The sequence below is a fragment of the Carlito syrichta genome, unplaced genomic scaffold (assembly GCF_000164805.1).
Source record: "Carlito syrichta isolate Samal-C Ts95f unplaced genomic scaffold, Tarsius_syrichta-2.0.1 Scaffold303646, whole genome shotgun sequence".
Taxonomy (NCBI): Eukaryota; Metazoa; Chordata; class Mammalia; order Primates; family Tarsiidae; genus Carlito; species Carlito syrichta.
Window position 1 is genome coordinate 378,732 of NW_007247742.1, and position 16,856 is coordinate 395,587.

Genomic DNA, 16,856 nt, shown 5'->3' on the forward strand with positions numbered 1-16,856 from the left:
GGCTGCGGAGCTCAGCGGAGATTCCGAGCGTGGGGCCGCTGCGCTTCCTGTTCCAGGTGTTCGTGCGAGGCTACGCTCTGCAGATGCATCAGCTCCAGGTGAGCGGGCGGGGGCACCGCGACCTGGGGCTGGAGGGAGGGCACCGGGACACAGAGGCTGCAGATGGAGGAGGCGTTGGACAGAAAGCCGGGGACGCGGGGACCTAGCCCGGGACTCACTGAGGCCAGGGTCATTCGCGGGAAATCTGTGGGGAGAAAGTGCGACTTGCGGGCAGATCCCCTTGAGCTGAAATAAGCGGGTCGGTGAGTGGGGTCAATCAGGAGGGCACCAGCAAGTGGGCGACCTGGAGGCTTCAAGGGGACAGAGCCTCGGAGAGGAGGGGCTGTCCTGGGAAGAGAACAGCAGATGCAAACATATAAGCTGACAGATGTTAGAATCCCTGATTCTGTGGGGTTCGTGTCTACCACAGACTTTTCCCAAAGGAAGTCACTTCAGGAGAGTTACAGAAGCCTTTCAGTAATTTGCAAAGTGAATTTCTCCTTAGGGGAAAAAACGATGTTGCTTTTCAGGAAGTGAAAGTAGAATCATAGACAACAAGGAAAAGGTGCATTTTTGTTATTAAGCAGTTAATGTCAGCGAGGCCGGGTAGCTTACACCCGTCATCCCAGCACTTTGGGAGGCAGAGCCCAGGCGTTCGAGACCAGCCTGAGCAACTTGGTGAGACTTTGTCTCTACAAATAAAATTTTAAAATTGCCTAGGTGTGGTGGTGCATGCCTATAGTTCCAGCTACTTGTAAGGCTGAGGTGAAAGGATCACCTGAGCCCAGCCGGTAGAGGCTGCAGTGGCTGTGAGCATGCTCCTGCGCATTAGCCTGTGCTACAGAGTGAGACTCCAACTCGAAAGGAAAAAAAAAAATTCATAATGTCAGCCCTTTGGGAAGCCCAGGCAAGAGGATTGCTTGAAGTCAGGAGTTCAAGGTTTCAGTGAGCTATGATCGTGACACTGCACTCCAGCTTGGGTGACAGAGCAAGACCCTAGCTCGGAATAAAACGAAAATAAATAAATGTCCAATAAGAAGGATTTTTCTAATGGAACACAGAGATGAGCAGGCATGACAGATAGCCCTCTGCCTACTGCAGAGACTGGAAAACCTACCACTGACCAATGTTGCCTGAGTTGGAGAGGTTTTAGGAGATGAGGTTTTAGGGATTAATGTGGAATCCGTCTTCCTAATGACTATCAATGAATATTAATAAACTTACCATGTCCCAGGCATGGTTTTCAGTGCTGCAGTTCACTGAAATGAGATCCCTGTTTTCATGGGGCTTATGTGTTCCTTGGAGGAAGACAAAGAAGTAAGTAAATCAATAAACGGTAACTTCAGAGAGAGAACTCTGGGAGGAGAAGTTGTTCTAAGGTTGGGGGACAGAGCTTTGATTCACAAGTGCCCTCTACAGGGGTATGTGGTAGTCACTGACCATGGGAGAAGTAGGCAGGCCTTTCGCTGCATTGGCCAACCATCTGCTGGCCATGTGTCTGTGCTGGGGAAGGAGTCAAAAATGAGGGAGCTGTGGGAACTGGGGCCAGGCCAGGCCTTTGAGAATGGCCTTAAAGACCAGGCTCAGGGTCCTGGGTCCTCTGAGGGGCTATGGTAGGCTCTTGAACAGGCATGGGATGAAGATGGCCTACGAGAAACACTATGCAGGTCGTGGTGTAGAGTGACAAAGGCTTGGGTATGGCAGCATCCAAGATGGAGAATGAGATCTGAGCCACACTCCACAGAAAGCCAGACTGGGGGTTGCGGATGCAGGAGAAAATGACTCTGAGGGTTTGAAGGACAAAACTGACTACAGCCAGGGCTGAATCCTCTGCACCCAGCCTCTGTGGCTGCTGTCTCTCCTGAGGCCTTCCCTGCTGGGCTCGTGTTTCTGAGACTTAGTAGTGTGGCAAATAAGTAATTCAAAATCTAAGCTGTTGGAACTTTAAGGGAAGGTGATTATGTGATTATGGAACTCAAATCACATAAACAGGCGGCTGTAATGTAAGCAGCTGTAACCTTTGTTCCTCTAATTATAGATTAGCTTTCTTCCTTACCTACATTGTTTTGTAAAATGTTGTAAATGCCTATAAGGATTCCAGGGAAGACCTTTTTCTCTTTCACTGTTCATTATAGATGAACTTCTCTCTTACCTTTCTCACACAAAGACTTCATGGCTATCACACTGTCTTAAGATGAAATGTTAAATATACTCTTTTAAATTGGAAAGAAAATGAAAACAAGCCACATGGAAAAGAAAACAAGCTGTAACTATTCAGATTGTAACTCATAAACCAATCTTGTATAGAAAAATCCTACTAACCTTTGTTTTCTGCCTCTGTAAGCAAGAATTTAACTTTGGAGCACTGACTACATTTCTGGCTCTGATCTGGCACCATCCAAGATGAAGAGGCAGATCTGAGTCACACACCATAGAAAGCCAGATTGGGGGTTGAGATTTTTACTTGAATAAACTGTCCATTCCCAGATTTTTGCTTGAATAAACTCTTTAAAACTGGATTCTGGTCCTTTCTATTATTTCAGGTTTACAGGGGGCAGATCACAAGGTACTGAGAGATGGCCAAAAAATCACTCCTTGTGGACCCAGCTCTTTTAAGCCAAGAAACCAGAGTCCTGTTGACTTCCCGTTTGATTTAACCTCTAGAGATGGGAGAGGTCTAGTGAATGCCTCAGGAGTGAGAACTGAGCAGTTCTCAGGGAAAGATCTGCTCAGTATTATCTCTAGAGCAGTAACTACCAAGAAATCCTAGATGGCCTTAGAAGGAGGAAGAGGAAACAATAGAAAGCTAGGAATGTGTGGCCTTTTAAAGGAAAGCCCAGGACCGGGTCAAGGAGAGATCCCTGGTTTCAGTCCTTGTGTCCAAAGATCTTGGGTCACTCGAACTTGGGCTGTCCATGAGAGATACATTAGCATTTCTCACCACATGTGAGTTAATAAAGAGCAGAGTATTGTACATCTATAAGGGCCAGTTAACAGTCCTTTTGAGGAAGAGGATGTGTTTCAGTGATCCACTTTGTATCAGAATTTGTTACTCCAGCCTGGATGACAGAGGGACTCTATCTCCCTAAAAATAAATAAATAAAATAATGATAATAATATTTGTCTGGTTGCCACTCAAATCAGCTTTATTGGCTCATAGAACTGAAAGCTCCAATAGCTGAATGTCCTTCATGTGGACTTTGCACTAGAGATTCAGTGATTCACAAAAGCTACAGCTTTGGCATGTACCTGTATTCCCAGGTACTCAGGAGGCTGAGGCAGGAGGATTGCTTAAGTCCAGGAGACCAGCCTGGGCACATAGTGTGACCTCATCTCTAAATTAAATGCCAAAAAAGTTACAGCTTTGTTTTTCTGCAGTTTTCTTGGAAGATGTTGGTTGACTGCTTGACCTAGGTTAATTACCCATCTCTGAACACATCATATGGCCAGGGGGAGACAGACACACCCTAATTAGCTTAGCTCCATGCCAACTGATCCTTAAAGCTGGGGTTGGGGTCCTTCCTACCCAAATTAGGTAGGAAGGGGAGTGGAATGGGCATAGGGACAGCCAACCACAAGGTCCCCTGTACCCCCAGCTGTAAAAAACTGCATTACTATATGTAAGAGTAATAACATCAGCTTAGGGAAGCATTATAGGGATAGGGTAGAAATTGGGAAATGTAAAAATAGTCTTACTCCATTAATGCCAGCACCTTTCTCCTTCATAACGAGTGCTGAAAAGCAAAATACGAACATATGTTAAATTTATATGTCAGTTTATATAAAATTTATAGTTTTCAAATATATATTGATCCCGAGAATGATGAGGTATCTATTCTGTAGCTCTTATTGTGAACTATCTGGGTCTGTGGCCCCTCCTGAGCTCCCGATTCCCTGTGCGCATATGTGTCATTTCATGTCTCTTATCATCACCTGTTTATATGGCTTAGAGATTGGGCTGTGAAGCTCTGTGGTCTGGGCCTATGTCCCACCTCTGTTACCCCAGTGCTAGGCACAGTCTTCGGCACAGAGGAGGTGACATGAGTGATGCTGAGCAGCGGACACATCTGATGGTAAACTTCCTTGTGACATTCTATCCAGTTCCCTGATCTGGCTTGTTTGACATGAGACAGAGTAAAGGAGAGATAGTAAGAAAGGTGGGCAGATCGAACAATCTTGGCCTTTGAGTTTCTCAGCACTTCAGGCTCGGAAGCTCAATTTTGTCAACATATTCAACATGGGCAGACAATTGGGGCCTGACCTACTTTGCCCAGATCCACAGGAACAGATGTGTGTGCCCAGAGGTTTGTTTAGTGACACGTGCTATGACTTGAATGTGTTGAAAACTTGATCCCCAATGCAACAGTGTTGAGAGGTGGGCCTTTTTTTTTTTTTTTAGTCGAAATCTCGCTCTGTCACCCAGGCTGGAGGGCAGTGGCACTCTCCCGGCCACCGCAGCCTCGACCTGCTGGGCTCCGGTGATCCTTCCACCTCAGCCTTCCAAGTAGCCAGAACTACAGGCACACGCTACTACACCCGGCTCGTTTTTGATTTATTGTGAGAAAAGGTCTCGTCAAGTTGCCCGGGCAGGTCTTGAACCCATGGGCTCAGGCAATTCACTCGCCTTGTCCTCCCAAAGTGCTGGGATTACAGGCTGAGCCACCGAGCCCGGCCAAGAGGTGGGACCTTTAAGAGGTCATTAGATATCCTGTAATACCTAACCCACTACCACTATAATCCATTAATTCCATTTTAGCAGGAGTGGGTCTGTAATTGTGGAAGTGGGTTCCTGAGAAAAGGATAAATTAATCATCTACCATATGCATGTTCTCTCCCCCCTCTGCCTTCTACCATGGGATAATACAGCAAGAAGAAATACTTTTCTGTTTTTTATAAATTACCAGTCTCAACAGCAGCACAAAACAAAGGTCATACCTCCCAGGGATCATAGAACCCCCCCATTCTAGTTATCTACTGCTGCATAAAAAACTATCCCAAATCATGGTGGTTTAAAACAGCATTTTGTTATAGTGAGAATGTTGTGGGTCAGGTATTTGGGCGGGGCACAGTGGAAATGACTTATCTCTGCTCCATGATGGATTGGGACTTCAGCTCAAATGGCTAAAGATAGCCAGGATTGCTCTAGTGGGGCCATGTGTCTAGCCCTCGGGTCTGGATTTTGTCTGGCATGTCACGTCTGCTGGGGCTGGAATGGTCAATGGTTTCACCAGTTTCCTGTTTGGTGCCTGGTCTGGTTTGGTCTCCTTATAGCTAGCTTGGGTTTCCTTGCAGCATGGTGGTCTAAGGATAATTGGATTTCTTCGTGCATGTGCTGGCTTTCCCCAGAGTGAATGTTCTAAGACACAGAAAGTGAAAGTTGCCAGTTGCTTTTTTTTTTTTTGAGTTGGAGTCTCACTCTGTCACCCAGACTGGAGTGCAGTGGCCGCTCCCGGCCACCGCAGCCTCGACCTGCTGGGCTACGGCGATCCTTCCGCCTCAGCCTTCCAAGTAGCTGGAACTCCAGGCGCGCGCTACCACACCCGGCTAACTTTTGATTTACTGTAGAGATGAGGTCTTGTCAAGTTGCTCATGCACGAACCCGCGGGCTCAGGCAATCCACTCACCTCAGCCTCCCAAAGTGCTGGGATTACAGGCTGAGCCACCAAGCCCGGCTAAGTTGCCAGTTTCTTAAGGCCTTAGTCTGGAAACTGTGTCACAGCAGCATAGGTACTGTATTCCACTTGTCAAAGCAGTTACAGATCTTAGTATGTGTCCTAGAGGAGACATAGATGTCACCTCTTTTTTTTTTTTTTTTTGAGTCAAAGTCTCACTCTGTTGCCCAGGCTGGAGTGCAGTGGCACACTCATGGCCACTGCAACCTTGACCTGCTGGGTTCAGGTAATCTTTCCACCTCAGTCTTCCATGCCTGGCTTATTTTTTGATTTATTGTAGAGACAAGGTCTTGCCAAGTTGCCCAGGCTGGTCTCGAACCTATGGACTCAGGCAATCCTCTTGCCTCTGCCTTCCAAATTGCTGAGATTACAGATGTAAGCCGCTGCACCCAGCAAGACGTCACCTTTTTTTTTTTTTTTTGAGTTGGAATCTCACTCCATCGCCCAGGCTGGAGTGCAGTGGCACACTCACAGCCACCCCAGCGTCAACCTGTTGGGCTCTAGCGATCCATCTGCCTCAGCCTTCCAGGTAACTGGAACTATAGTCATGCACTACCATGCCTGACTTATTTTTTGATTTATTATAGAGACGAGGTCTCACCAAGTTGCCCAGGCTGGTCTCGAACCCTTGGACTCAGGCAATCCTTTCGCCTCTGCCTCCCAGAGTGCTGGGATTACAGGTGTGAGCCACCGTGCCCGGCTAGACATCACCTCTTAATGGGAGGCATGTTAAGGGGTCCATAGCCATCTTTAATCCACTATACCCCTTTCCCAGGATTCAGGTACTTGGGGAGAGAAATTAGTAACTTCACTGGCCTGCTTGGTGTGCAAGGACCCAGAACCAAAGGAGCAGAACCGTGTGGAAGTAAATTCCATCTAGGTCTTGGAGAAACCTGTTTGAATGCATTTCTCTGGTGCTTTTCCATGAAGTTATGGATCTTTCTCCCTTAAATAGTGAGCAACAAATGCTGCCAAATTCTTGCTGTTTGGCTCTCCTTTCCTGGACTTCACAAAGACCACCCCCATTCTTTCTTCATCTTGGCTAATACTTTTGATTAGATGGATTTTCTTCCCAAGTACTCATGTTACCACCACACCTTCCAGAGACTATTCTCCAGTTACCTTGACAGGGCTTGAGTATTTTTCAGGGTTATCTGGCAGACATCTATATGTTGTCTTTGAGGCTGTGGCACAACTGGGTACACTGCCTATAAGCCTCAGGGATAAGAATATGAAACTAAATATTAAAGCCAAAAATGTGTGGATCATACCAATTTCACAATTGTACTGTCAGAGTTTTATCTTACAGATAAACTATTATAGTTAAAGAGATAGTCAAGAATATTTAAGATAGCTTTATTTGTGGTTGGGAAAGATTAGAATGACTTAACTATTTCACAGGAGGGGACTAATTAAGTTATGGTACATCCATACAAAGTAATTTGATGCAACCATTAAAAAGGATAGGCACTGCTGGGCACAGTGACTCACACCCATAATCCCAGCATGTCAGGAGGCCGAGGTGAGAGGATTGCCTGAGCTCATGGGTTCGAGATCAGCCTGGGCAACTTGGCAAGACCTCATCTCTACAATAAATAAAGAAAAAAATTAGCCAGGGTGGTGGTGCGTGCCTATAGTTTCAGCTACTTGAAAGGCTGAGGCAGAAGGATCACCTGAACCCAGCAGGTCGAAGCTGCAGTGTCCGTGAGCGTGCCACTGCACTCCAGCCTGGGCGACAGAGTGAAACTCCAACTAAAAAATAAAAAAAAAGGATAGGCACAGATCTATTATACTGATATGAATTGCTTGCTAAGAGATGGGAAGAAATTAAGGTGCAAAACAATACAATATGCCATCTTTTGTGGATAAAGAAAGTGTGGAGTATATATGCATCTATGTAAATGTTTGTGTATGCATAAAATATCTCTGGGAGGACACACAAGGAATTGGTAACAATGGTTGCCTCTATGTAGGGGTCTTGGGCTCTGGAGGTAAGAGTTAGGAGGAATACTTTTCATTTCATATTCTTTTGCAGTCTTTGAATTTTAACCGTGTGCATGTATTTATCACTTTGTACAATTTTTTAAAATAGCAACAACAAAAACATCTAGAATAGGAGAAAAAGAATGGCTGACCAAACACATCCTTGTCCAATATAATACTCTGGGGTCTTTTGACATATCTTCCTCTCTTTTTTTTTTTTTTTTTTTTTTGAGTTGGAGTCTCACTCTGTTGCCCAGACTGGAGTGCAGTGGCCGCTCCCGGCCACCACAGCCTCGCCTGCTGGGCTCCAGCACTCCTTCCTCCTCAGCCTTCCGAGTAGCCGGAATTACAGGCATGCACTACCACGCCCGGCTGATTTTTTGACTTATTGTAGAGATGAGGCCTTGCTGCTGCCCAGGCGGGTCTCGAACCCATGGGCTCAGGCAATCCACTCACCTCAGCCTCCCAAAGCGCGGGATTACAGGCTGAGCCACCGAGCCCGGCTATATCTTCCTCTCTTGCACCCCTCTTTGGCTCTGTGTCCTTACTTTTGATGTCTATCTCTGTGTCTACTTCCTCTTTTCAGCTCTGCATCCACTGCTGATCATTCACTTCTGTCCTACTTTTATTGTTCATTCCAGCCCAGCATGGCTTGTAAATGAAGGTGTTCTCAGCTTCCAGAAGCTTGCCTCTGGATGTTGAGGGATGTGGTGGTGGGGTGGGAAGTCCTTCTTGTTTCCTGAGGGCCTCCGAGCTGAGAGCATCCCAGGGAAACCTTTTCTGGATCACTCACAGATCTTCCTCTACCCTCATCCTACTCTTTCTCTAGATTGCAAAATCAGAGGGAAATACTTGCTCTCCAACTCTCTGGTACATATCTTTGTAACTTAAGACAGTTCTGCAATCTTGCATCAAAATAGACATTTTTCTGATTATTGAAGTAATGGCTGCAAACAAGCACAAAAATGTCTCTTTGCAGATTTGTTTATAAAATCAAAAAATTCAGAAACATGTTAAATGCCCATGGACAGGATAAATAAATCCCGATATAGTCATACAGTGGAGTACTATACAGTAGTCATAATGAATGCACAAATGCTTTATCAGTATAGATAACTCAAAAACAAAGTTGAATATAGAATGATATGTACAATAGAATACCACTTCTATGAATTTTAAACCACACAAAAATACTATAGGTTGCCATTGGATATGTACATACATACATGTTACAGTTATAGGCCAGGTGAAGTGACTTGTGGCTGTAATCCCAGCATTTTGGGAGGCCGAAATGGGAGGACTGTTTGAGCCCAGGGGATCAAGACTAGCCTGAGTAACACAGCAAGATTCCATCTCCATGTTATTTAAAATTAAAAATCAAATTAAAGCTGGGCACGGTGGCTCAAGTCTGTATCCCAGCACTTTGGGAGGCAGAGGCGAGAGGATTGCCTGAGCTCAGGTGTTTGAGACCAGCCTGTATTGTTTCTACAATAAATAAAAAAAATTAGCTGGGCGTGGTATACATGGTTCCAGTTGCTTGGAAGGATGAGGCAGAAGGATCACCTGAGCCCAGTAGATAGAGGCCACAGTGGCCATGAGCGTACCACTGCACTCCAGTCTGGGTGACAGAGTTAGCCTCCGACTCAAAAAAAAAAAATCAAATTAAATAACTAAGTAAGTTATATAGACACTGGCAGGAAGGATAAGCTTCAAATTCAGGGTAGTGGTTACTTTGGGGAGGGAGGGCCAAGGGACTGGAGAAGGCTAAGAAAGAGATTTTGTATTTAACATTTTTCATTTAAAAAATATTGAGGACTCGGTGGCTCAGCCTGTAATCCCAACACTTTGGGAGGCCGAGGCGAGTGAATTGCCTGAGACTGCGGGTTCGAGACCAGCCCGAGCAACTTGGCAAGACCTTGTTTCTACAATAAAATAAAAAATAGCCGGGCATGGTAGTGCGTGTCTGTAATTCCGGCTACTTGGAAGGCTGAGGTGGAAGGATCGCCGGAGGCAGCAGGTCGATGCTGGGGTGGCCATGAGCTTGCGTATCACTGCACTCCAACCTGGGCGAAGGAGTGAGACTCCAACTCAAAAAAAAAAATATTGAAGTGATAAATATGAACACTTCTTAATTCTTGGAGAATGGGTATATGGGTGTTTATGATATTATTTTCTCAAATTTTTAACATTAAAATATTTGTAATAAAAAACAAGTAATTTTGCTCATCAAAACTCCAAATGGTGCCATTGGCTTGGTCTGGTCTTGGAAGAGATCATCTGAGGCAAGGCATGGAGCAAGGAGAACCTGGGAATGCTGCTAATTGTTTAGCACCTCCTGTCATTTGGAAATGTGAATTCCATTTGTGTGAGGGGATTGGGGTTAACTCCTGATGACACTTTGACAGCACTGTGACAGGGCTGTCCCAGCTGGACTCCTCTTTGCCTTTGACCCCAAATAGAACTTCCTTCTGGCATCTGTCAACATAGGTGAAGGCATGGCCTGTGCCTAAAGTTGCATCTCTCCTGTTTGTCCAACTGTTGGCTGCTAGCTTTAGGGCTGGTTTGTTGACATTGGCAGAACAGCACTTGACGTTTGTGAATTCACTTTTGTCCTCAGGGCTATGTGCTTGCTGTTTGTGTTGTTTTGCTATGCTGAGAGCCCTGCTAAGGAGCCCACTATCCGTAAAAACGAAACTGGCAGAATAGAACATCTAAATGAAGTATACAGTTTGGGGTAAAGGGGTTATGGATTCCAGGTGGGGTTTTTTGTTTTTGTTTTTGGTAGCAGCTTTATTGAGATATAATTGCATACCACGCAGCTGGCCCATTTAACAATGAAATGGTTTTCAGCATATTCATAGAGTGCAATCATCACTCTAGAAAAAAACCTGGTAAACTTTAGCAGCCCCTGGCGACCGCGAATCTACTTTCTGTCTCTATGGATCTGCCTATGATGGACATTGCATATGAAAGGAATCATGTATACAAATGTGGTCTTTTGGGACAGGCTTCCTTCTCCTAGTAGGATGATATCAGGGTCCCTCCATGTTGTAGCAAGTATCAGGGCTTCATTCCTTTTCCTCATTTTTCTGTAGGGATATGCCGTAACTTGTGTTGGCATTCACCTACTGGTGGATATTTGAATTATTTCCACTTTTTAGCTCAGTATCACTTTTTGAGTTTTCAAGGTACATACAACTCAGAGCTAAGTTTCCTAAATTTCAAAGAGTTTGGGTTTCCAACTCTTTGAAAGTCTGAAAGCCGTGGCGCTCTCTACAGCAAAAACCAAACAAATGAGTTTATGCGTAGCATACTGTATAGGATTTCAGCTCTCCCCCCTGACTTCCAGCCTCTGTGCACCCCAGTTGATGAACCTTTGCCTTGAAGGTGGAGTAGTGCCTTTCAAGGACTGTACCTGTAATTTAGCTAACAGCTGCCAGGCCTGCGTTGGCTTATCCAGCCTTCACATGTGGGCTAGCCACAGTGTACCCCAGGGGCACAGTAGTAGGATAATTCCCTTGTTTAACTGATAAGGAAATAAATGTTACAGTCACACATGTAAGACAAGTGAAGGCCAAAGCCTGACAGATTCGACTAGCAAAAATAAAACGAGTCACTTTCAGATTTAGATGGCTTATTACTTACATAGACAGTGAAAAGAAGAATAAGCCGAAGCTCCTTGTCCCACCTACCCAAAAGGACAACACCAAAATACAAGGGGACAAATGACTGCAATGGGAGATGTAGGGTGACCTGTTTCTGAGGTGCTCCTACTAGATTGCAGCTAGGGGGTTTTATACTCTGTAGCCCTTTTCTGAGGGAGCAGGGTAGAAAGCCTCATATCTCATCAGAACCCAGGAGGGAGGTGATGAAATGGTCTCATGGCAGCCTGCCAGGTGACACAGGAAGGTGAGTGGGAAGTGGCTTATGATAGCTTTATACAGGCTTCACATTTTTTTGTGTTCCAGAAGGATCACAGTGTTCCCGCCAAACTCATAAGCTGTGGCCCAAGTCTTTGCATGCATGGACATGTACAAGGTTGCCAGATTGGGGCTGGTTCCCAGCAACTCCACTCCAACCTTTCACGCATCCAACTAAGAATTCTCAGAAGCATAGGCCACCCCTGTCAGATACTCTAGTTACTTTTACTGATAGAGGGTTGTGTCACATCTGTTCTGTTTGTCTTAGGCAATATCAGACAAGGCTGTACATAACTGCGCCTAAAGTTACATCCCTCCTGTTTATCCAACTGATAGCTGCTAGATTTAGGGTTGGCTTGTTGATACTGATCAGGTCTACTTGGAAGATTGATCGCAGCCAGGCTTCCCATCTGGAGTTAACTAGAGCCGTTGCCAGCCACACATACCCTCCTCAAGAAGTCCAGAGCAATACCATTGCCTATTACTACCCATGCGGACGAGTTTGGAGCAATCTGTGACAAATGTGCAAAAGAGGCCAACAATAATAAGGTGAGACCAAATCAGTGTCCACAAAGTTCATCTTGTTCCATTGTCTTTAGTGGAGGATAGTCCTTTCTGAAGTCTGTGACTATTGGAAGTATCTAAGAGTTCTTGGATTCAGGCTGGGTGTGGTGGCTCATGCCTATAATCCCAGCATTTTAGGAGGCTGAGGCAGGTGGATTGTTTGAGCTCAAGAATTTGAGTCTAGCCTGGGAACATAGTGAGGCCTTGTCTTTACAAAAAAAATTTAAAAATCAGCCAGGTGTGGTGGCTCTTTGGAAGGCTGAAACGGAAGGATCCCAGGAGCCCAGGAGGTTAAGGCTGCAGTGAGCTGTGATCATGCCACTGTACTCCAGCCTGGGCAACAGAGTGAGTCCTGACTCCAAAAAACAAAACAAAACAAAAACAGAAACAAAAAATATATACATAATATATGAGTTCTTGAATTCAGATTCCTTGTTGGCAGTAGTCAAGTTGAGGCCAGTGGCAGCAGCAGTCTGGCTTAGAAGCCCTGTAGACGAGAGCTGGGAGAGAGAGATCAGTAGTCCCTTCCTCCACCCTTGGCCTCCCAGAGCTGGTCCCTGATGTCCCACAGACCAGTGTTGTTCTCCTTCCACAGCCATACAATCAGGATGACTAGTCCCTGTAGCAAGCACTTCCCCCCTTTTCCCAGCCTTCCTCATGTCCTACCCACATGGATACCTTGATTTGTCCTTAGGTGGCTCAGTAGTTTCTTCCTTGTATACCGTGCACCATCCTAGAACATCCCACCCCTTGACTTGTGGCCTACATCAGGACCATCTTAGGAGTTGTGAACTTATATATATGATCATTATCATCACTATCCATGATTGCCCCAGGTCAGCAAGCATAAACCTGTGGCAACAGAAGCACCAAATTAGAGCTGTTTGCTTTCTGATTCTTCTTGGGGCTTGCAGATTCCTGTAGCCTGGTTCTCTAAGGAGTAGGTTGGGAAGAAAAATAGTAGAATGAGAAGGATTAATTACTGGGTTGGGTCACTTACAGCCAATCAAATGGGAGGTACTTTTTGGGTGAACTGCCACGTTTAGAGTCCAAACTGACTTTCTTGAACCTGTGACCCACTGGGAGCTAAGACTTGGTTGTCCAGTTATATTTTCAATTTCCCCTTTAAAAATCCTCCATCAGGGCTGTGCAGCAGCAGCAGCACAGCACACCCCATGGGCCTTCAACTTAGCTGATCCACCCATGAACCAGGCCAAGTCATTGTCAAGAGCCTCAGTGCCCCCAAGAAACCTGAGCTGCTGGCATAGATCTTGCATTTGAATCAGCTCATCCGGAGGGTGACTGGCTAATCATTTAATGTTGCATTTACTTCTTGTACACTTCCATTTAGCAAGGGATACTAATTAGATAATACCCACTTTCTCATTTCTGCCCATCCTATGATAAGGATGTCAGGACGTACCTTACTGGTTTCTCAATATCTGCCAGTGCTCAATAACAAACCAGTAATTATCTCTTAAATGAGGTATTCTGGGTGGCAATGTCAGTCAAGCTCCATGTTCAAACCCCTAGATGGCCATAGGCTCTATTCTGCATAATTGGTTGTCACTAAGGCTAACTGGCCCCAGTGGGAGGGCAGTCTGTACAGCCTGTTGGATAGTTTCCTTAAACATGTGGTTTCTATTAGTCCTTTTCTTTTCTTTTTGAGTCAAAGTTTCACTCTGTGCCCAGGCTGGAGTGCAGTGGCATGCTCACAGCCACCACAGCCTTGACCTGCTGGGCTCAGGCGATCCTCTTACCTCAGCCTTCCAAGCAGCTGGAACCACAGGCACACACCACCACGCCTGGCTAATTTTTTTTCTTTGCTTTATTATAGAGATGAGGTCTTGCCAAGTTGCCCAGGATGGTCTTGAACCCTTGGCCTCAGGCAATCCTCTCACCTCTGCCTTCCAAAGTGCTGGGATTACAGGCACGAGCCACTGAACCCAACCAGGTTTCTACTAGTTTTTAATCAAGGCAGTGATCTTCCACCTCTCTCCTTTCCCTGGCATCATATACTACTTTAGTGATATGATGTGGCTCAGGTCAGAAAACAGATTCTGGTTGTCCACTTGATCCCTTACCACTGTTCTAATTGTGGTATTTTCCTATTAGAAACACCTTTTACAATCAAGAGAAGTACTGCATTTCCTTAACACATCTATTTCCACAATACGTGTATTGACTCAAAAAGGTTCATCCACTATCATCATTAATTTTATGTCAACTTAACTAGGTTATGGCACCCAGTTGTTTAGTCAAACACCAGTTTAGATTTTATGGAGAAGATATTTTGTAGGTGTCATTAACACTTGTATTAGTAGACTTTGAGTAATGCAGATTACCCTTCATAATATGGGTGACCCTTGTCAGTTGAAGGTCTTAAGTGAAAAGACTGAAGTCCCCAGACGAGGAAGGGATTCTGCTTTCAGACTACCTTCAGTTTCAAGACTGCAACATTGACTTCTGCTGGAATTTCCAGCTTACTGACCAGCCCTGCAGATTTTAGACTTGCCAATCCCCATAATCAAGTGAGCTAATTCTGTAAAATCTCTCTCACTCTCTTTCTCTCTCTCTGTACACACACACACACACACACACACACACACACACACACACACACACACACACTGGGGTGCCAAAAAAAGTACACACATTTTAAGAGATGTTACCTATGTATTACTTTTAGTTTGCTGTAATCAGAAGTGTCTGGATGCTGATGGTAACCACTTTAGTACCTCTTGTAATTGCAGTTTGTTATCATTATATATTGAGTATTGCAAATTTTTTTCAGTTGGAATCTCACTCTGTTGCCCAGGTTTGTGTGCAATGGCATGGTCACAGTCACTGCAGCCTCCATCTGCCGGGCCCAGACGATCCTTCCACCTCAGCCTTCCAAGTAGCTGGAACTACAGGTGCGCACTACTGTGCCCAACTATTTTTTTTATTTATTGTGGAGAGATCTTGCCAAGTTGTCCAGGCTGGGAGTATTGCAATTTTAATACAGTTTTTTTCCTTCCTTAAAATGTGTAGGCTGGGCTCGGTGGCTCAGCCTGTAATCCTAGCACTTTGGGAGGCTGAGGTGAGTGGACTGTCTGAGCCCGCGGGTTTGAGACCAGCCTGGGTAACTTGGCAAGACCTCATCTCTACAATATATCAAAAATGAGCCAGGTGTGGTAGCGTGTGCCTGTAGTTTTGGCTACTTGGAAGACTGAGGCAGAAGGATCGTCGGAGCCCAGTATGTCGGTGCTGGGGTGGCAGTCCAGCCTGGGCAACAGAGTGAGACTCCAACTCAAAAAAAATTTTTTTTAAAGTGTATACGTGGTTTTGTCACCTTCTGTATATACATACATCCTACTGTTTCTGTTTCTCTGGAGAAGCCTTCATTAATATGCCTACATGATGACATCCGTCCATTGTCCAATCTGAGAGTTACTTCCAAATCCAGTTAAAGTAATTTTTTGACCATATTCATGGGTAGTTCTTGGTACCACAGTGACTTGTGCCCCGCTATCTGAAAAGGCTAAAAAGGTTTGACAACCTTGGTTGCCGTCGAGTCCTCAACACATTCTGGCCAGCGCATGAGGGCCCTTTGATCCTCCTTAGGAAAGGAAGGATGTGAGTTGTTGAGAGGCTCCTGCTAGACCACAGCTAAAGGGTTTTACATTCCACAGCTCTTTTCTGGGGGGTGGGGGTCAGGGCAGAAAATCTGCACCTCGGCAGAACCCACGAGGTGATGAGAAGTGGCCTCATGATGCCTCCCGAGGAGACGGGGGGGCAAGTGGGAAGTGGGAGGTCACCTCATGGCAGCTCCTTACAGGCCTCCCATTCTTCCTCATTTTAGGAGGCTCACAGGGTAATCAACAGTTTAGGCTCAGAGAAGGCTGAGTTCAAACTTTGTGTATGTGGATACATGGAAGGTCTTAAGGGTGCTATGGCAAAGTCACGCAGCCTGGTAGCGCTGAGCTGAAACTAGAACAAAATCTCCAGCCAAGCAGTCCCTGGCCCCTCAACTGATACCGCCAGCTGGGGATGACAGAGCTGAGATCAAAGCACATGGCAATGAGACAGGCACTGTTTTTCCCCTATACAAATTACCTTTTCTTTTTCAATCCCATTAATATGAGTCACATGCTAATTTTGTGGCTACGTGCCACATTTAGAGAAAATCCCATTTATATTTAGTTGTAATGACTTGCAGAAGTAATTCAGGCTTATTGTAGAGAAATCAGCAAATATAAAGAAACAAAAAAGAAAATTCAGATCATCCAGAATCCCAACCCCAAGCACAGAGCACAGTGCCTTGTATCCATAGGTGCTTAATAAGCATTTGTGAAGTGCATACACAAACACACCCATGATTCTATTATAAACAGGCATTGTCTGTTTTCCCCATGCCATATATATGCTTTTAAAAAATGAAGCCGGGCTCGGTGGCTCAGCCTGTAATCCCGCGCCTTTGGGAGGCTGAGGTGAGGGGATTGCCTGAGCCCGCGGGTTCGAGACCCGCCTGGGCAGCGAGACCTCATCTCTACAATAAATCAAAAAATCAGCCGGGCACGGTAGCGCGCGCCTGTAATTCCGGCTACCTGGAAGGCTGAGGCGGAAGGATCGCCGGAGCCCAGCAGGTCGAGGCTGCGGTGGCCGGGAGCGGCCACTGCACTCCAGTCTGGGCAAC

General features: G+C 45.6%; 1 protein-coding gene across 1 annotated transcript in view; it reads left to right on the forward strand.

Annotated features, from left to right (window-relative positions):
• LOC103261235 (sterol 26-hydroxylase, mitochondrial) overlaps positions 1-16,856 on the forward strand; it is a 40,559-nt gene that overhangs the window by 4,230 nt on the left and 19,473 nt on the right. Inside the window, exon 3 of the mRNA XM_008058861.2 lies at positions 3-98. Within this exon, the coding sequence (XP_008057052.2) occupies positions 3-98 (96 nt within the window). The remainder of the gene's footprint in view (positions 1-2; positions 99-16,856) is intronic.